This window comes from Panthera onca, chromosome B2 (genome assembly GCF_046562875.1).
Source record: "Panthera onca isolate mPanOnc1 chromosome B2, mPanOnc1 haplotype 2, whole genome shotgun sequence".
In the NCBI taxonomy this organism is placed as follows: domain Eukaryota; kingdom Metazoa; phylum Chordata; class Mammalia; order Carnivora; family Felidae; genus Panthera; species Panthera onca.
In genome coordinates this window covers 42,775,215-42,797,173 of record NC_138343.1, presented here as the reverse complement: position 1 = coordinate 42,797,173, position 21,959 = coordinate 42,775,215, and the positions used below count along the sequence as shown (strand labels likewise).

The following is a 21,959-nucleotide window of genomic DNA, read 5'->3' as shown; positions in this document are numbered from 1 at the left end:
CAGGCTCTGCACTGACAGCAAGGAGCCTGCTTAGGATTCTCTCTCTCTGCCCCTCCCCCATGTGTGTGCGTGCTCTCTCTCTCTCTCTCTCTCTCTCTCTCTGTCCCTCCCTTCCTCCGTCTCTCTTTCATAACAAATAAAAATTAAGTGATATGTGAATATATGCTATAGTATGGGGGATGGGGAAATCAATGTTGAAAATTGAAGCAAGCAAGGAGAAAACTCACTGCTAGAAAAACTATCATCTTAAGTATTTATTTGATATTTTAATTTACTTACTAGTTTGTCTTTCTCAGAGCCCCTGTTAAGTGAACTCATTTCTTTCTTTGGAAAACAGGTAGATAAAATCATAGAGTTAGGAAGGTTAGATGTATTAAAAATTGAAGAGTAAGGATAATTTGCATGTGTTTATGATTGTCTGATTGCCTTAAATGACTGCTCGTGGTCAAACATCTGCACTTTTCCCCCGCTTTGGACAGTGAGTAAATCAGTCTCGACAAATATTGGCTCAGAATGACATAACCCGCATGATGTCTGTGTTTGCATGTGCCGTCTAATGCCGGGTTAGCTGACGAGAGTGTGTGTTAGGCTTGCAGCCTGCTCTTCGCTCTAATTCCAGCTAGGAGAAATTCCTGGGTATTATGGTAATACCTACCCTATAACAGTGTAATCAAATAAGTGGTTTGAAGGGAAAAAGGAAACTTTCTTTTGGGGACAGAAAGTCACCCAGGGCCTTCTCGCACCAAGCAGTAGTCACACAGTGTCCATTCCAAAGTCATGTCAATTACCTGAGGTAGAGAAACGTCCAAAAAATCAGAAGTAATAAAAAAAAGAAAAGAAAAAAAAAGTAGCTCCCAAGACCACAGCAATTACTTAACCACAGCATCCAGAATAATTTAACCACATTAGAGTTTGTAGCCAGTGGTAAGTATTGAAAGTAACTCAGCATCCAAGAAGACGCACACAGGGCAGTTAAGAAACGTCTCTTTGTCCTTTCTTTTATGTTTGGTTCTGGGTACTTGATGAGCAGATCTGCTCGTGGGCCTGGCGTAGCAGGCTCTCTGTCATAGGTGTTTACCTCCTTGGTTTCTTTTTCAGACCCTCTTCCCCATGCCCCACCCCCCCGGTTTCACTGAGGCCCAACTAACCAGTAAAATCCTAAGACATCTAAACTGTACAGTGAGATGACCTAGTACACATATACATTGGGAAAGGGTCTTTTAAATGAAACAGTCCCTTTGATTAACATCTTTTCAGTCCTTCCACTATGTTCTTCATCAGGGCTTGAATATTTGAAAACAAATATTTTAGACCCAAAATTGGATTGTGTTAAATATACTGAAAAAGAATAATATAAAATACTCTGATGATATTCTTAAATACAAACACTACTTAGTGTTTTGGGCTTTTTTTTTTTTTTCCCTTCAATTTCCTTAGGAGGCAGTGAGATATTTCTTGGAAACTGTTTCCATCTAAAGGACCAGGAATAGGTTGTAGCCTTATTGCCCTTCCAACAATTGGCTGTATTCCCTTAATCCTTTCTATGCTACCCATTTAAAAAATTTCCGTCTTCTTAATTTCATGATTTTTACCCAATTTACTCAATTGAGTCAGATTTAATTTTCTTACAGAAATTTTCTTATAAAAGTGATTTTCTTAAAATATAATTTTTTAGTAATTCTTGAAGAAGTAAGTTTTTAGAATTTAAGGTTTATAGCTGCTTTCCGGCACCAAAAGCAAATATCTCAAAGGGCACTGGCATCTAATCCGGTCCCCTTCTTTCATTGTGGAGGAAGTGAGGCATCCAGAAAAGTAACTTGCCCAAGGTCACGGTACTCCTTCATGGCAGAGTATCAACTAGAACCAGGCTGTCAGACTCCCAGGCTAATTTCTTTTCATCATAACTGACTTCCTCTTCTTTGTAGCTAATGGCCAGGATGTAGTGGGACTTCTTCTGCAATTACTGTAATCTTCTTAGTTTGATACACGCCATATGAACTGTAACTGTTTTTCTGGGCTCACATCTCAGGCCCCTTATTTAGCAGGTGCTGTTTCTTCTCCTGAGTGTGAGCCGTGACTTCAGGGAGATTCAGCTGGGTAGCTGCTGCTCCTTCGCTAACTGTCCTAAACTTAGTCCTCAGCTTCATGCACGGAAGAGCATTATCTCCAAATGAAGGGATAGATTCCCCCATGTGCTGTTTGTTTCGCTTTGGGGACCCTAGAGCTGTAATAATTAGGCTAATTGAAAGCAAATATATACATTTTGTTCTTTATTCATTCTTTTTATTTATTTTTTTATTTAATCTGGGGGAGAGACAGAGAGCATCGGGCAGGGGAGGGGCAGAGAGAGAGGAGGGAGAGAGAATTCCAAGCAGGCTCTGCACTATCAGCATGGAGCCTGATGGGGGGCTCGAACTCACAAACTGTGAAATCATGACTTGAGCTGAAACCAAGAGCCGGCCGGCCGGACACTCAGCTGACTGAGCCACCCAGGTGCCCCTCATTCATTCTCTTTTTAAAAAGTAACTTCAGGCACTCCTGGGTGGCTCAGTCGGTTGAGCGTCCAACTTTGGCTCAGGTCATGATCTCGCAGTTTGTGAGTTCAAGCCCTGGGTCGGGCTCTGTGCTGACAGCTCAGAGCCTGGAGCCTGCTTTGGATTCTGTGTCCGCCCCCTCTGCCCCACCCCTGCTTGTGCTCTGTCTCTCTCTCTCTTTCAAAAATGAATAAACATAAACAATTTTTTTTTTAAAAAGTAACTTGTGGCTTGTCTTTTTTTTTTTTTTTTTTGTAAAAAGTATGTTGTGACCTTTTAGCATTAATTAAGCTGATTTATTTGGTAGAGAATAACTGGGAAATCCATGAGTCCTGGGGAAACTGGGAGTGTTCATAAAGCTAATACATATTTCCATTTATACATATATTTAAAAAAAAATTTTTTAAGTTTATTCTTATCAAGAGAGAGGGAGAGAAAGAGAGTGTAAACTGGGGTAGGGGCAGAGAGAGAGAGAGGGAGAGAGAGACAGAATCCCAAGCAGGCTCTGTTCTCTCCTCGCAGAGCCCAATGTGGGGCTCGAGCTCACAAACTGTGAGATCATGACCTGAGCTGAAACCAAGGGTCGGGCGCTCAACTGACTGAGCCACCCAGGCGCCCAAATTATACATATATTTTAATCAAAGTAAAAAAGTTTTCTCATATCAATAAATAATACTTATTTTAAAAATACTTTTTGTTTTCCTTTTACCTTCTTTGAAATTTGTTTTATACCAATATATATTTGTATAACTTAAAAAGCGGTATTACATACTGTATGTGCTTGCTCAGAAAGTTTGTTTTTCTTAAAACATTAAAAGAATTTAGGGTTGATTGCCTTTCACTTTAGGGGGTAAGTGGATGTAAGGACTATGGGTCCAAGGGTACATAATCAGATACATACATTTACATAGGATCTGGAGGTTAGCAAAAGATTTTAGTAAATGAATAATAATTTAGAATTTACAGAGTCACCGGAAGCATGTCACTACACACTTGGGAAGCATCTTGGCATGAATTACTAACAAAAACTGTCAAGTAGGGGCTCAACATAGAGTAAGATAGCAAATATCCGGCACCTAGCTTCCTTTTTTTCCCCCACTTCTTTTTAAAACTAAAGTTAAAACCTACTGAACTAGAGTTTGTTTTTTCAAAACACATAATGACTATAGTAATACTCAGTGTATAGTTTTAAAATTTTGTTTTCTGTGTTTTGGAACTGTCTCTGAAACAAGTTCTTTTTTCTATTTTATATACACTATATATATATATATGTATATATATATATAATGTATATATATAATATATAATGTATGTATAATATATACATATATGTATACATATATATACATATACATAATTTTTACATATTTTATATATATATATATATATATATATATATATATATACACACACACACATATATACTTTAATAGATGTCTTTTTAAAGGATAGCCCCCAATTGTCGACTGTTTTGTGCATACACATAACAAAAATACTGAAAGGCTTAATGTTAAGTTCTGCATCCTTTGGAAGCCATACCCCATGGTTTTGTTCAGCACACACCCTCCTATATCTGAGTACAGGTGTACGTAATAAGGAGTGTAATAATCATGAAAAGATCATAAAGAATCTTGCCTGTTTCATACCTCCATTTTGCACTTGACAAGGGAATTGCACAGTTAGCTGCCGTCGTCCTCACTGAGGCATCTGATCCTGGAATTGAATCAGACCAGTCTTGTTTGGGTGACAAGGTAGGCTGTAAGCGACTCTGCCACCATCATCATTAGGCAGAGTCTGGCAGGATTGCTCTAGCCTCCGACTTGCTGTGACCATAGTTCTCAAAGTTACAGCCCTCCCTAAAATGGAGGCTCACGTGTTATAGTCACTGCAGGGGACCAGAGCAGAGACAGCCTTTTTAGGACAGTCTCCTGAAACACGTTTGGTGGCGGCTGGTCTGTCAGTACTGGTGTTAGTAAGGGCATCGAGGCAGTGTGTGAAGCAATAGAGTATCAGACTTTGTTGGAACTAGACCCCAGACAAGTCAGTCAAGACATCAGTAAATAGGAAGGTAGGTCATTCATGGAAAAGAAAAGAAAAAAAGCAGAAGATTTTTAGAGGTGTCAATCACTTGGATTTTGTCCTTGAGGGACTTAAAAATATTGTATACATTGCAGAGTGAAAAGGGAATGACTGTGGCTAGATATAGTGGTTTTCATTGCTGTTTTCCAGAACTCACTAGAACAATGTCTAGCTTTCCGTGTGTGGAAAAAACTTGGGCAGAAGTAATGTGAGAAAAACTGTAGAAATACAGCCGCAGTACGAACAGCCTTGAAAAGGAAAACAGCATACTCCCCAAATCCTACCCTTAGTTTTACATACGTTCCATGTTTTAGGTAGTTTACAAGTGTATGCTAATGAAGACTATTGTAAGTAGACAAATTGTAACTTTTTTTGAGGTAGAATTTGCTAATTATTTGTACATTTTATGTAGATTAACACAAAGTATGCTGATACAAGTAAGGTGTTCTTTTTACTAGAGATGTGACTTGAATTTATTTTATCTTTGAGTCCGTTATTTCACATTGATAACTTTGTACTTTTGCCGTAGTGAGATTTGAAGTCATTTAAGTAATGGAAGGGGAACTTCTTTAAGGCATTCCAAAGAACTAAATACCGAACATGTCAGTGAACGTAACAAGATTTTTGCCACTGTGGCGTTTACTCTCTAATGTGGGCTTTGTATCACCTTTCTGTTTTGTTGGTTTATTTGTCCTTGTACCAATAACACATTATAGCTTTATAATCCTGGTAGGACATATCCTTCCACTTCAAAAGTGTCCTGACTGTTCTTGGCTCTTGGCTCTTTCATGTACAGTTAAGAACCAGTTTATATTGCTTTTTAATTGTGTTTCCTACCTTTGCTTTTTTCCCTAGCTTTATCGAGATGTAATGACATATAATGTGTAAGTTTCAGGGACACAACATGCTGACCTGATACACTTATTTATTGCAAAATGATTACCACCTTACCTTTAGCTAACACCTCCATTACATCACATAATTACCTCTCTTTTGTGGTGAGAGCATTTAAGATTTACTCTCTTGGCAACTTTTGAGTGTAAAATACAATGTTATTAACTGTAATCACTATGCTTTGATTAGAACTTATTCATCTTGTAACTAGAAGTTTATACGCTTTGAGCAACATCTCCCCATTTCCCTCACCCCTAACCTCTGGTAAACACCATCTGCTGTCTGTTCTTAGGAGTTCATTTTGCCTTGGTGGTGATGATATTTGTGGCTTCATCTTATTACTGGAAAACATGTTCAATAACTTCCTTTATCAATTCAAATAACTTGTCTTCCAATTCGTTTTGGTTTCTGCGTCGATACTCACATTATGTGTGAATAGAGTGATTTAGTTTATTCTTTTGCAATCTGTATGTGGTTTAAACCTTTTCTTGTCTTAATGTTCTGGCTATGATCTTAAGTGTTACGAGTTTCACCCCACTATCCAAAAATAGAGTGTTCCCCTGAAACCTTCCTAAGCCAAAGTGGACTAAAGTGAGACGCAATTACCATTAATTCATATGGAAAACTTTTTTAGTGTTCCCAGACCCCAAAAATAACCTCACTTAGGCTTTTCTAATGCCTCAGAACACATCTTACTAATGAACATACAAAATAAGTCCAGATAAAGCACAGATGCTCGTGGACACAGTTCCAAGCTAGGCAGCTCCATGCTGAGAGGCCAAGTATAGCTCCCCGGGAAAGAGCTTGATGGCCTCACTCTCACCGCTTGGGGTGGGCACTGCCTGTGTGACAGCTGCTGCAAACCAAATGCTGAACACGATTTTTTACTTTTTTACCTTTTGGCATGAACTCAAAGATCTTCTTTGGATTTCTCTTAGCACAAATGGGTACTGATTAGGTCTTTTGTAAAAGCAGAGTGGTGTATTGGGACCTTTTGAAACGCAGGAGAAAGCTGTATAAAAGTGGGATACGAGGAGTCTTTTTACTGGTCTGAACTTCAAAGAGGATGAATGTGTCTGAGTATATTGTTTCCTATACATTTTTGGGTAGATTCTCCCAATCAGATCAAAGAAAATGCCTTTTAACCCACGTTTACTAAAATTCTGGTCATGATTGGTTGTTGAGTTATTTTCCTGTATCTAGTGAGATGCTTATATGGTTTTTCTCTATTAAAATTTAAGTAGTTAATTATTATTATCATTAATAGATTTATGTTTCACTCTTGCCTTGCTGGGTATATTTTCCCGTTTTCAGCAAAAGTGTATTTGTATCAAAATGATGTATTATAAGGGAATTGACTACACAATTATGGAAGCTGAGAAGTCCTAAGATCTGCAGTCACCAAGCTAGAGACCCAGGAGTGCCATTGGTATAGTTCTAGTCCACGTCCAAGTAGCTCAGGAGCAGGAGAGCTGATGGTGTAAGTTACAGTCTGAGTCCACAGACATGAGCTACGGAAAAGCCAGTGGTGTAAATTTTAGTTTCAGTAGAAAGCCTGAGAATTCCAAGATTCCAGCCCAAGGTGGTGACCTAGGAGCCTCCTAAACTAACCTCCTTCCATCAACACACCAAGTCTACAACCATACACAGAAAAATTCCCTTTGAACAAGTCCAGAAACGAGCTAAGCAATTCCTATGTATCAAGCAAATGACCAAAAAAAAAAAAAAAAAAAAAAAAAGAATTCAATTTGAAATAGGAAAGGGTAAGATATACTCACCATAAACTCCATCCTGGCACCGTGACATACAATCAGGTAGGAACTCAGAACTCCTAGCTTCTTTCTCTCTAAGCAGCAGAATATTTGGACCCAGTACCCAGTGCCCCAACTTTTAGGACTTTCACCTGAAAGACAAGCTCCCACAACACCTAACTCTGAAAGCCAATGGGGTTTTGTCCACTGAGTCCACAAGACGATAGCAAAGAAAGGAACAGTTCATGGCAGGATTGCCAAGTGTCCCAGGGACTTACCTTGGCTGTCCCCCACCAGGGCTCAGCTCAGAGGCAGCAGACAGGAATGCCTGTCTCCCAGCCTTTCCTTGAAAGGTGCCCATTTGCATTCTTAAAAGCTGCAGCCTGCAGCCAAGCTTATCCGGCCAACTAATATTTGACAAGGGAGCCAAGAATACTCAATGGAAAAAAGGCGATCTCTTCAATAAGCGGCACTGGGAAAACTGGATATACACGTTAAAAGAATGACACTTGACCCCTGTCTTACACCACTCACAAAAATTATCTCTAAGTGGCTTGTGGACATAATGTAAGACCTGAAACTCTTAAAACAGTCGAAAAGCTTTTTGACATGAGTCTTGGTAATGAGTTTTTGGAAATCACACCTAAAGCACAGACAGCAAAGTAAAAAAAAACCCAAGTTGGATGTATAGCAAACAAACAAACAAAAAAACTTCCATTCAGCAAAAGAAATGACAGCTTGTGCAATGGAAAAAATTTTTTTTTTTTTGCAAATCATGTATCTGATAAGGGGTTAATATGCAAAGTATATAAAGCGCTCCTATAACTCAACATCCAAAAAAACAAATATTACCTTAAATGGGCAAAGGACCTGAACAGACATTTATCTAAAGAAGATATATATGGGGCGCCTGGGTGGCTCAGTTGGTTGAGCGTCCAACTCTTGATTTTGGCTCAGGTCATGATCTCACAGTTTGTGAGATTGAGCCTCTCACTGGGCTCTGCTCTAACGGTGCAGAGCCTGCTTGGGATTCTCCATCTCCTCTCTGCCTCTGTGCCTCTCCCCCCACCCCCACTCATGCTGTCTCTCAAAATAAGTAAATAAACATTAAAAAAAACTAAATAAATATATAAAGAAGATATACAGATGGTCCACAGGCACCGCAGGCACTGAGCATCTTCAATGTTACTATCATTAAGGAAATGGAAATCAAAACTTCAATGAGGTATCACCTCATGCCTGTTAGAATGGCCATCATGAAAAAAGACAACAAGTGCGGTATGGATGTGGAGAAAATGGGAACACTTGTGCCTTGGTGTTGGGGTTTCAAATCGTTATAGCCACTATGGAAAACATTAAGAAGGTTCCTCAAGAAATTAAAAAGAGAAATGCCATTTGACTCAGTAATTCCACTTACAGATATATATATATATATATATATATATATATATATATATATGTGTATATATATATATATATGTGTATATATATATATATATACACATATATATATATATATCCTGAGGAAACAGAAACACTAACTTGAAAAATACCTTCACCATGTTCATGACAGCATTATGTAAAATGGCCAAGACATGGAAACAACCTGTCCATCGATGGATGAATCAATAAACGTATAGATAAATAGATGCATACATGCATGTATACACATATATGTATAGGTATACACACACATTGGAATATTATTGAACCATAAAAAATTAGAAAATGCTGCCACTTGTGACAACATGGGTGGGCCTCAAATGCATTATGCTAAGTGAAATAAGTCAGATGGAGAGACAAATATCATGTGATCACATACATATGTGGAATCTAAAGCAGAAACAAAAACGAAAACCCCACCAAATCATAGAAAAAGGGATAAAATTTATAATTTCCAGAGGTAGGGGGTGAGGGGCAGGGGAATTGGAGGAAGGTGGTCATGGTACAAACTTCCAGTTATAAGATAAATCACTACTAGGGATGTAACGTACAATATGATGATCATAGCTGACACTGCTGTGTGTTCTGGAAGAAAGTTGTTAACAGTAGTTTCTAAAGTTCTCATCACAAAGAAAAAATTTTTCTTTCCTCTTTTGTATATATATGAGATGATGGATGTTAACTGAATCTATTGCAGTAATTGTTTCACAATATGTGTAAATCAGACACCTTGAACTTACACAGTGATATATGTCAATTACTTCTCAATAAACCTTGGCGGAAAAAACTGAAGCCTGAAGGTCAGGCTTCTAACTTAGCATAGGTCTCCAGGATTCCCTCTGCCCTACTATGGTTCAGTGTCTCCATGAAAGGACCTCATGCACACATCTGCTAATCTAACTTTTGTGACTGCCACCTAGAGGACACACTGGCTTTGGTGCCAGCGGGCCACCCCAAAAGTAAGTTTTTAATTGGCTTTTCCCCCCGGGGGTCAGCACAGAGACAGCAGTTAGAAATGCCCACCTCCCAGTCTTTCCTGAAAGAGGCCTATTGCATATCTTAAAAACTATCAATTAAAGGTCAGGCTAAGTTGGCACATATCTAGGGGCTGATTAATGAACCTCTCCACAGATGGGCTTTTTCCATACTTTGGCTGTTGTCGATAGTGCTGCTATAAACATTGGGGCACATGTGTCCCTTCAAAACAGCACACCTGTATCCCATGGATAAATACCTAGTAGTGCAATTGCTGGGTCGTAGGGTAGTTTTATTTTTAATTTTTTGAGGAACCTCCATACTATTTTCCAGAGTGGCTGCACCAGTTTGCATTCCCACCAGCAGTGCCAAAGAGATCCTCTTTCTCTGCATCCTTGCCAACATCTGTTGTTGCCTGCGTTTTTAATATTAGCCATTCTGACAGGTGTGAGGTGGTATCTCCTTGTGGTTTTGATTTGTATGTCCCTAATGATGAATGATGTTGAGCATATTTTCATGTGTCGGTTGGCCATCTGGATGTCTTCTTTGGAGAAGTGTCTATTCATGTCTTTTGCCCATTTCTTCACAGGATTATTTGTTTTTTGGATGTTGAATTTCATAAGTTCTTTATAGATTTTGGATACTAACCCTTTATCTGATATGTCATTTGCAAATATCTTCTCCCATTCTGTCGGTTGCCTTTTAGTTTTGCTGACTGTTTCCTTTGCTGTGCAGAAGCTTTTTATTTTGATGAGGTCCCAGTAGTTAGTTTTTGCTTTTGTTTCCTTTGCCTCTGGAGACGTGTTGAGTAAGAAGTTGCTGCGGCCAAGATCAAAGAGGTTTTTGCCTGCTTTCTCCTCGAGAATTTTGATGGCTTTCTGTCATACATTTAGGTCTTTCATCCATTTTGAGTTTATTTTTGTGTATGGTGTAAGAAAGTGGTTCAGGTTCATTCTTCTGCATGTCGCTGTCCAGTTTTCCCAGCACCACTTGCTGAAGAGACTGTCTTTATTCCATTGGATATTCTTTTCTGCTTTGTTGAAGATTAGTTGGCCATACGTTTGTGGGTCCATTTCTGGGTTCTCTATTCTGTTCCGTTGATCTGAGTGTCTGTTCTTGTGCCATAAAAATTTTTTTTTCATAAAAAAAAGACTGGAAGAGGTGGCTGTTTTATCTAATGCACATAAATCAACACAGAGAGTGAAGGAAATGAGGAACAGATATGTTCCAAACAAAAATATAAGATAAAACTCAAGAAAGTGAGGTAAGTGATTTACCTGATAAAGAGTCCAAAATAATGGTCATAAAGATGCTCACTGAAATCAGGAGAACAATGCATAAATACAGTGAAAATTTTGACAAAGAGAAAATGTAAAAAAATACCAAACAGAAATCACAGAGTTGAAGAATACAATAACTGAACTGAAAATTTCAAAAGAGGGGTTTAACAGCAGACTAGATGAAACCAAAGAAAGGATCAGTGAATTGAAGACAGAACAGTGGAATTCGTCCAATGAGAGTTGCAAAAAAAAAGAATTAAAAAGAGTAAAGATAGTTTAAGGGACTTAAAGACACCATCAAGTGGACCAATATTTGCATTATAAGGGTCTCAGAAGGAGGAGAGAGAGAGAAAGGGGATAGACAGCTTATTTGAAGAAATAATGACTGAAAATTTCCATAACCAGGGGAAAGAAACAGGCTTCCAGATTCAGGATTCTCACAGAGTTCCAAATCAGATGAATCCAAAGAGATCCACACTGAGACACATATAATTAAAGTGTCAAAGGTTAAAGACAAGGAGAAAATCTTAAAAGCAACAAGAGAAAACCAGCTTGTTACATATGAAGGACTCCTCCCCCGCAAGACTGTCAGCAGATTTTTCAGCAGAAACTTTGTAGTCCAGAAGAGAGTGGCATGATATATTCAAAGCGCTGGAAGCAAACAATTGGCAGCCAAGAATAGTCTACCTGACAAAGTTGTCCTTATGAATTGGAGGAGAAATACAGATTTTCATAGACTAGCAAAAGCTGAAGGAGTTCATAACCACTAGACTAGCCTTATAAGAAATGTTAAGGGACTCCTTGAAACTGAAATGAAAGGATGCTAAGTAGTAACTGGAAAATAAATGAACGTACAGACTCCACTGGTTAAATTCATAGTACTCAGATGTTTTAATGGTGTTGAGTAAATCATTTATACATCTAGTGTGAAGGCTAAAAACGTAAGTAGTAAAAATACAGTTACAATAAGTTGTTAATGAAATACAAGGTACAAAGATGTACATTGTGAAATTTAAAAACAAAAATGGAGACAGGGGAATAAACAGTATGAAAACCTGAAAAGCCATAGAGCTGATGGTGTAAGTCCCAGTCTGAGTTCAAAGGCAGTGTGGAATACTGATGTCCTAGCTTGAAGGTAGGCAGAGGGACTATTTCTCCCTTACTCTGCCTTTTGTTCTTTTGTTCCACCCATATTGGAGAGGGCAATTTGCCTTACTCAATTAATCTCATTTAGAAGTACTTTCAGGGGTGCCTGCGTGGCTCATTTGATTAAGTGTTTATCTTTTCACTTCTGCTCAAGTCATGATCTCACGGTTCATGAGTTCGAGGCCCACATCGGTCTCTGTGCTAATGGTGCGGAGCCTGCTTGGGATTCTGTCTCCCTCCCTCTCTGCCCATCCCTCACTTGCTCTCTGTATCTCTCTCAAAAAATAAATAAAAATAAACTTAAAAAAAAGAATACTTTCACACAGGATGCCTGAGTGGCTCAGTTGGTTAAGTGTCTGGCTCTTGGTTTCAGCTTAGGTCATGATTTCATCATTGGTGAATTCAAGCCTCACATTGGGCTCCGTGCTGGTGATATGGAGCCTGGTTGGGATTCTCTTTATTTCTCTCTCTCTCTCTCTCTGCCCCTCCCACATTCTCTCTGACTCTCTTTCAATATACATAGACTTACAAAAAAAAAAAAAAAGAAAGAAAGAAATACTTTCACAGACTTATCCAGATTGTTCTGGTTTTTTTTGTTTGTTTTTTTTTTTAATGTTTGTATATTTTGAAAGAGAGAGCATGCACGCAGGGGAGGGGCAGAGAAGGAGAGAGAGAATTCCAAGAGCGCAGAGCTCCACACAGGGCTTGATCTCATGAACCATGAAATCATGACCTGAGCCAAAATCAAGAGTTGGATGTTTAACCAACTGAGCCACCCAGGCACCCCCAGGTTAATGCTTAATCAAATACTTGGGCTCTGCACCCCCAGGTTAATGCTTAATCAAATACTTGGGCACCCCACAGCCCAATAAGGTTAAGGCATAAAATTAACCATCACCCATGTCCACTCGGCACCCATTTACATCTCTTTAAACTATTCTTAATCTCCAAATAAAGGCAGTAACAAGGTCATAATTTTGCCTAACGTCATACGATTATCCAGTGTACAACTGAAAATGCATTACCCGTTTCCCAGAAGATGAGGTTAAGTCCTTAAGTGATGTTTACACTTCTTCTTAATATCCCTAACTTAAATTCTGTGATGTAAAATTAATAAATATTATGCTATTAATTCAATACATTTTATGTTACATGATAAGGGAATAAGAGAGGGAGAGAAACAACAATATTTACCACACACACACACACACACACACACACACACACACACACACAAACATATTCGTAACAAAATAAGGAGGACATATTCATGATGATTGCAACACTTGCTTTTGTCACTGGTCATGTGGATAGTTGGTATTAGTAACTACCTTTTTGCCACTACCCCTTCTGTATTCCCTTAGCCTTCAGCTACCACCTCAGCTGGTTGTGGCTTTTTGTCTGGTGGAATGACCCAAACCTTCATTCCCAAAGGATCTGGGCCATTAATAGTCTTTCCTGGATTGGGTTGCTGTAGTTTTCCATTGACTTTAATCACAGGGCATGGTAACACTAAGAGGTGGCTTAAGGGATCTCCTGTACTCCAGACATGTCCTTACCTCCACTGTGGCAGACCAGTCCAGTCTCCACTTGGTAGTCAACATCACTCACCCCAGCCAGCACAGTAACTCCCTCTTTGCTTGTTGATTCAGAAGCATGAGCAATCTGAAGTGACTGAATGGCAGTCTTAAGTCTTATTTCAATGGAATAATTGTTGTGTCAGTGGAATAAATGTGAAAGCATTCCTCCCTCTCCAGAAGACTTGTAGGCCAGCAAATCATAAGGTCATGGGAACTAGAAGCAAAATTTTGCTAGTGGGTCTTCAAGGGTGATAATGAGTGCTGCCACTACCATTCCACCCCTTGATTCCTGGATTTGTGAGTCCAGTTTGTGGGTGAAAACAGCACCATATATGGGATGTTGATTCACAGGATATATAAATGTTCTGGAGACCCTGGCCCCAGCTCTACAAGATATTGTCACGTAGCTGGCACTGTAACTGGATCTTCAAAAGGCCATTCCACCATTCTGTCAAACCAGCTACTTCATGATGGTGGGGAACATGTTCAGAGTAGTGAACTGTATGAGCATGGGCCCAGTGCGCCACTGCTTTTGCTGTGAAGTGAGTTTTTTGGTCACGAACAATGCTGTATGGAATACCATGACAACAGACAGGCATTCTGTTCGTCCACAGATGGTAGTTTTGGCAGTGGCATTGCGTGTAGGGACAGCAAATCCATATTCAGAGGAAATGTCTATTCTAGTAAGAACCATACCCTTTCATTTTTGTGATGGAAGTGGTCTGATATAATCAACGTGTTGCAAGGGAAATGACTGGTCACCTTGGGGAGTGGTGCCATTTTGGAAACTCAGTGTTGATTTTGCTGCCAACAGATAGGCACTCAGCAGGGGTTGTAACAACGATGGCACTGGTTAGTGGAAATCCATGTTACTGGGTCCTGCGTATCCTCCACCCCTCCCACCATGGCCACTGGGTTCATGGGCCCATTGAATGATGACAGGGTGACTGGGGCAAAAGGCTGATAGTATCCATTGATCATTAAAATTCTCCTTTGCTGAGGTTGCCCATGAGTATTCTCATGGGACTCCGATATCTTCACTTTTTTTCTTGTTCAGAGAAATCTTATCTACTTGCCTCTTTGCCAAATTTCCTTCTCATGAATTTTCTAATCATGTTCCTTCCATGTCCTTTCCCATTTATTTAGCCAACCATTGGCCATAGCCCATGAATCAGTATATAATTTGTCCTTTCAAATCAAAGGAACAACTAGGCGCACGGTTGAATGGTTTTCTGATTGGGAGGATTTCCCTTCACCACTGTCTTTCAGGGAAGTTTCACCATGGGACTGCAGTGCTACGGAACTACAGTTCACTTCTGGGAGATGCCTGTATATCATGCGGGACTTGTAAACCAGGACCCGAGTCTTCTTTTTTCCTGCTAACCGATCATATGGAGCTCTCATGAGGTCATAGGTGCAGAGCAGTAGAGAAAGTGAATTCCCTCTCATTCCACCTTTTGTGTTATTCATGCCTTTCATTTATTTATTTTCTGTTTATGTACATGAGTAAAATTTATGTGTAATTTTATTTTCTTTCATTTTTTTTTTCTAGTTTTGATACCCAGGGTATATTAGCCTCAATAAATGAGTTAGGGAGTATTTGTCTTACTCTGTTCTCTTGAAAAGTTGTACCAAATTAAAATAATTGATTCTTTGTGTGTTTGGTACAATGGTAAGGCTGTTATGTTTTTGTTTGTTTTGGTTTTGCTTAGGTTTGGATTTTTTTACTGCCGATTCTATTTCTTTCACATTTATAAAACTATTCAGGTTTTTTATTTCTTCTTGAGTCACTTTGGCCATTTGTATTTTTTTTTTGGGGGGGGGAGTGGAATTTATCCATTTCACCTCAGTATCAACATATTTGGCGTGATACTGATCATGATATTCTGTTATTATCCATGATGTATTATGGGTAATTTCCTCAGATCTGTTCGAATCGCTAATTACATTTATGGTTGCATCTCTCCACTCTTTATTATTTTTCATCCATATTAATCACTGTGATAAAATATAAAACATAAAATTTACCACTTTAACTATTTTTAAGTTTTAAATACATTCACAGTGTTGTGCTACCGTCATCACTGTTTATTGTACAGAAGTTTTTATCATCCCAGACAGAAACTCTCCACACATTAAGCAAATACTCTCCAGTCCCCCTGTGTCTTCTATTCTTTCTGTTTCTATGAATTTTCTTCTTCCAGATGACCCGTACAGGTGGCAACATACAATGGTTGTCCTTTTTTGTCTGGCTTATTCAATTAGCATTCATATGCAAATCCTGTGCTTAATGTTTTCTGAAACCACGCAACTCTTTTCCACAGTGGCTGTACTATTTTGCCTTCCCTCCAGCAATGTACGTTTTCAGTTTCTCTATAACCTAGCCAACACTTTCTGTTGGGTTGATGGTAGAAATGCCCTTCTGGGTGTCAGGTAGCTTCTCAGTGTGATTTTAATTTGCATTTTTCTCTAATGACTAATAATACTGAGGATCTTTTCACTGGTTATTGGCTATACGTATGTTTACATTAGAGACATATTGATTCAAGTCTCTTGCCCATTTTAACACTGGGATTCTTTTTTTCTCTATTGTTGTGTTATAGGAGTTTTTAAAATATATTCTGGTTATTTGATCTATGATTTTCAAATATTTTTTCCCATTCTCTGGGTGGTCTTTTCCCTGTCTTGTCCTTTGATGGTTTGTAATTGTGATGAATTCCAATATATTTATTTTTTCTTTTGTTGCCTGTTATTTTGGTGTCATAGTTATGAAACCCTTGCCAAATCCAAGGTCATGAAGATTGCCCCCTGGTTTAAGAGTTTTGTAATTCTAGCTTTTTAATTTAGGTCTTTGACCTATTTCAAGTTTATTTTTATTTATGGTACAAGGTAAGAATCCAACGTCATTGTTTCCATGTAGAGATCTTGTTTCCCTGCATCAGTTGTTGAAAAGACTGTCCTTTCCAAATTGGGTGTTCCTGGCACCCTTACTGAAAATCAGTTGTATAAAATGTAAGGTTTTACTTCTGGGCTCTCTATTCTATTCCATGTATCTCTCCTCATGCCAGCACTCCATTTTTTGTTCTTTTACTCATAGCCTCAGGTGAGATAGGCAAAATGCCTTCTGTGGAGTAGGTATTTGCTTAGTTCACACATACGAGATATCACCAACTTCATATTAGGTCCCTCAAACTGACCTCCTGCCTTGCTTGGGGTCCCAGCATTCTTTCCTATTTTTTGAATACTGTATTAAATGAAATCCAGATTATGGGCCATTATGACATTAGTTGCTTTCAGAATAAACTTTGGCTCCAGGGCTCTCCCAGTGGAACTGTATTTTATCATCTTGCCAGCATTCTGTTTTATCTCCTACACTGCTGGTTAAAGTCATTAACACAGTATTGTGCCTTTTCAAATGTTCTTCACCGGGAAGGGATTCTCTGCATATCTGGCCCACCATATGAAAGTTGAGAAAAGGACTTTTAAGATCAGTAACCCATTCTTGATAATCTGCTTATGTTTAATTAGAAATAATATATTATGGCATTTATATACATTTTTCTAAGCAACTTGCATTTTAATTACATTACTTGCCTAATTCCATTACCTGCTTTTATAATTTTTCTAAATAGCTGTTACTATGTTACTATATTAGTACTTTGGATATAGTAACATGATTTTCTGGTTGCCAGTATTATGAAGTAGTGGTTAATATCTTCCAATATCCTACACAAATCAAGAAATCATAGATAATACTGCATTTTACAAGTTGTAGCTTGTATGGGAGAAATGCAGTTCTTTGTCGATAGAACATTGCACATCCACTCTGTTGTTTGATAGAACAATTTGTACTTTATTAACATTATTATAATAAATATCTTTCACTTTTGTATTTTCTTAGTTTTACAGTCCTTACTTAGTATTGGTATGCTTAATCTCTTTTTTTTTTTTTTTTTTTTTTTTTTTTTTTTTTTTTTTTGCAGGTTTTCTTTAGGTGATGCTAGGAGGCCTCTTCATGAAACAGCAGTTTTGGTAGAAGATGTGGTGCACACACAGTTAATTAATCTGGTAAGAGCGTATATAATATTATTTGGTATTTCTCCATTCTGCTCCTAGCTGCTTCTGTTGGGATTGCAAGCCAACCTTTTTTTTTTTTTTTTTTTTTTTTTAAAAAGATGATACTTCCATTTGGAATTCTTTTCTTGTCTGCTGGAGTCAGGTGTAATTTACATAAAACCAAATTTCACCAATCCACGTGCATAATTCAGTTTTGACAACTGAATACTGTCATGTGACTCCAAACACAGCATGATATAGAACATTTTTTTTTTTATCATCCAAAAATGTTCTCTTGTGCCCCTGGGTATAGTCAGTCCTTTCACCTACTCCCTGACCCCTGGTAACGCTGAATTGTTTTTTCAAAACTTTTCCATATTGCACTTCAGACTTACAGAAGAACTGCACAAATAGTGCGTAGAATTCTGAGAGACCTTTCATCTTTCTTTCGTTAACATCTTATATAACCACAGTACTATTATCAAAAACAGGAAATAACGTTGCTGTAATACCTTTAATGAAATTACTGACCTTATTTCATTTTCATCAGTTCTCTTGGTAATGCTCCTTCCCTGTTCCAGGAGCCAGTCCGGGATAACACGTTGTACTTTGCTATCCTGTCTTTGTAGTCGTCCCCTTTCTAGGATAGCTCCTTCGTCTTTCCTTGTCTCATGGCCTTGACACCTTTTTAAACTTACTAGACAGTTATTTTGTAGAATCCTCTCCTTTTTTCAACCCGTCTGATGTTTTCGTATGATTAGAATGTGGCTATGCATTTTTGCCAAGAATACCACGGAAGTGATGAGTCCTTTTCAATGTGTCGTATTGTTGGGGTTCATGTTGTTGATGTCTTATTTGTGATCTTAACCTTGGTAAATTGGCTGAGGGTATATATACTGAATTTCCCCGCTATAACGAAGTTACAAGTTATTTCTTTTTGTTGTAAATAATTATCTTGGGGGAGGTATTTTGTGACTCAGCAAATATTTTCCTTCTCTAAAAATTCGTGCCTATTTGTTTGAACATTCATCCGTGGATCTTGTCTGAGACAGTTATGACTGTGGTATTTACCTAATAGTGGTTTTCTATTTGCTTGTTTCCTTTTATATTTTTTAATTGCAGTTATTCTTAAAGGAATACTTATCCTTCATCACCATTTATTTATTCAATTTTTAATGTATATTTGTATGGACTAATGTATATTTAAGTTTTATTCTTAGAATCATTATACAATAATATCATTATTTTTATTGCTCAAGTTGTTAGAGTATTGGCCTTTAGGAACACTTTCGTGTCCTTTTCCCCTTTTCCCATCAGGTTTTTGATCCTATGTCCCATATATATTAGAGATATCAATCCTTTGTGGTATATGATACAAATATATTCTTCCACTGTGTGTTATCTTTTGACTTTGTTTCTATGGGATTTTTTAGACATACAAATATTTTTATTTTAAGTGAGCCAAATATATCAACCTTTTATTATCTTAGGCTTTTGAAACATAGTTAGAAAGACTTACTTTATATTGAATTTGGAGAAGAATTCACCCATGTTACCTTCTGATACTTGCATGGCTTCATTTTTAACATTTAGATCCTTAATCCATTTGTAGTTTATTCTTGTTATCATGTGAGATACAGATCTCATTTTATCTTTCTTCCAAGGACTACCCAGTTATACCATCCATACTTCCCCTAATGATTTGAAATACCCCCTTTGTCATATACTAAGTAAGCATATTTGGGATCTATTTATGATTTTATCTTTATTATCAGTGCCTTATTTTTCTATGCGTGTGATAATACATTTTAAATTATACAGGTTTTTGGGACCCCTGGGTGGCTCAGTCGGTTAAGCATCCGACTTCAGCTCAGGTCATGATCTCACAGTCCAGGAGTTTGAGCCCCACGTTGGACTCTGTGCTGACAGCTCAGAGCCTGGAGCCTGCTTCAGATTCTGTGTCTCCCTCTCTCTGCCCTTCCCCTGTTCATGCTCTGTCTCTCTCTGTCTCAAAAATAAATAAAAATTTTCTAAAAATTTAAATTACATAGGTTTTATGGTATATTTTAAAGATTGTTACAACCAGATTCTCCTTGTCATTTTTCTGTGTGTTCCTGATTATTCTTGTATGTTTATTTTTGTATATGAATGTTAATATTAGATTTTCTAGCTCCATAAAGTAGCTTTTTGGTATTTTCATTGAGATTGCCCGAATTTATTAATCAATTTAGAGAGAGCTGCATTTTAAGTATGTTCACTCAATCTGAGAATAGGGAATGTCTGCATTTTTTTCAAAACCACTTTTGTGTCTTTCATGAGTGTTTTAACATTTTTCTTCTATAGGCTACACATATTTCTTACTATATTTATTCCTACGTATTTGATTTTTGTTGCTACTGCAAATGGACTTTATAATTACATAATAGCTGAAAACATCTGAAATTGAAATACATAAGTCTACAGATTCAAAGAGCTAAGCCAACTCCAAATACAGTAAACCCAAAGAAATGCATGTTAAACTGCTGAATACAAAAAACATAATGTAAATCCTAAACGCACCCAGATTTAGAAACACCTGGGTGGCTCAGCCAGTTAAGCGTACAGCTCTTGATTTCGGCTGAAGTCATGATCTCACGGTTTGTGGGATCGAGTCCTGAGTCGGGCTCTGTGCGCTCTCTCACTCTCTCTCTCTCTCTCTCTCAAAATAAATAAACATTAAAAAAAGTTTTAAAAAAAATCACCTAGATTTATTACCATAGAGGAAGAATGACTTGAATGCAAAATTTTAATTAGAAAACACAGAGACTAAAAGGAAATGGCACAAGTTTTAAAGTACTGGATATAGAATTTTCAGTTGGCTAATCTGACTCCATATTCACATGGTCTCCTCTCCTTTTTCCCTGTGTCTCCATGTGTCCTTCTATCTTTAAAAAAATGACCAGATATTTACTATTTAGTATATTAAATCTATACATGCTATTGTCTTCACATCGCAGTGTTGTAGCTTTAAAGAGTCCTGTTTTTTAGGGGTGCATGAGATGGAGCCCTGCGTCGGGCTCTGTGCTGACAGCTGAGAACCTGGAGCCAGCTTCAGGTTCTGTGTCTCCATCTTTCTGTCTACCCCTTCTCTGCTCACATTCTCTCTCTCTCTCTTTCTCTCTCTCTCTCTCTCTCTCTCTCTCTTTGTCTGTCTCTTTCTCCAAAATAAATAAGCATTTTTTAAAATTTAAAAAAAAATAGAGTCCTGTCTCTCTTTTTTTTTTTTAATGTTTATTTATTTTTCACAGAGAGACAGAGAGCATGAGTGGGTTAGGGGCAGAGAGAGAGGGAGACACAGAATCCGAAGCAGGCTCCAGGCTCTGAGCTGTCAGCACAGAGCCCAACTCGGGGCTCGAACTCACAAACCGTGAGATCATGACCTGAGCTGAAGTCGGTCGCTCAACCAACTGAGCCACCCAAGCGCCCCAAGAGTCCTGTCTTTTAAAGCAAATAAGATGTAATCTTTTACAATTACCCACATATTTACCATTTACCATGCTCCTCATTTGTTCTTACAGGTCTGAGTTGCCATTTAAACCATTTCCTACAGCCTGAAAACTCTAACATCTTTTATAGTAAAGGCATGCTGGTGATGAGTTCTCTTCAGTTTCTTCATCTGAACATACCTTTTTTCACATTTTTTTTTTGAAGCGTATCTTTTTTGTATGTGGAACTCTAGTTGCTAATCTTTTAGCAGTTGTGCCCCTCCAGTGTTTCTCAACATACATTAGTTTCTGATATTCATGTGTTCCCCTGTATTTGACATGTTGTCATTCTCTGGCTGGTTTCAGAATTCTTTATTACTGGATTTTAGAAGTTTGATGTCTGAAGGACTGACTTTCTTCATGATTATCTTGCTTGCAAGTTTGCTTTATGTTGTTGGATCCGGTAACTAATGTTTTCCACTAATTTGCAAAAGTTTTTTGCCATTATTTTGTGTGTGTGTTTTTCATCCTTCAGTTTCAATCACATGTGTCCTGGACCATTTGTTATTATTTCACAAATCTCTGAGAGCCTCTAAATTTTTCTTCAAACAGTTTTCCCCCTCTGCTTAGTTGTTACTGTTTGACTTCGTAGTTTCTATTGATTTGTCTTTAAGTTCACTGGTCCTTCTGTACCCTTTAATCTACTGTTTAGTCCATCTGATAGATATTTCATTTCAGTCATAGTATTTTCTATTAT

The 21,959-nt window shown here is 37.9% G+C and overlaps 1 protein-coding gene across 4 annotated transcripts in view; it reads left to right on the top strand.

The window, feature by feature from the left end:
• The window catches only part of SUPT3H (SPT3 homolog, SAGA and STAGA complex component), a 539,689-nt gene that overhangs the window by 265,290 nt on the left and 252,440 nt on the right, over positions 1–21,959 (top strand). For all 4 annotated transcript variants that reach the window (XM_078446962.2, XM_078446964.1, XM_078446963.1 and 1 more), the window contains exon 3: positions 17,666–17,750. In XM_078446962.2, coding sequence (XP_078303088.1) covers positions 17,666–17,750 — 85 coding nt within the window. The remainder of the gene's footprint in view (positions 1–17,665; positions 17,751–21,959) is intronic.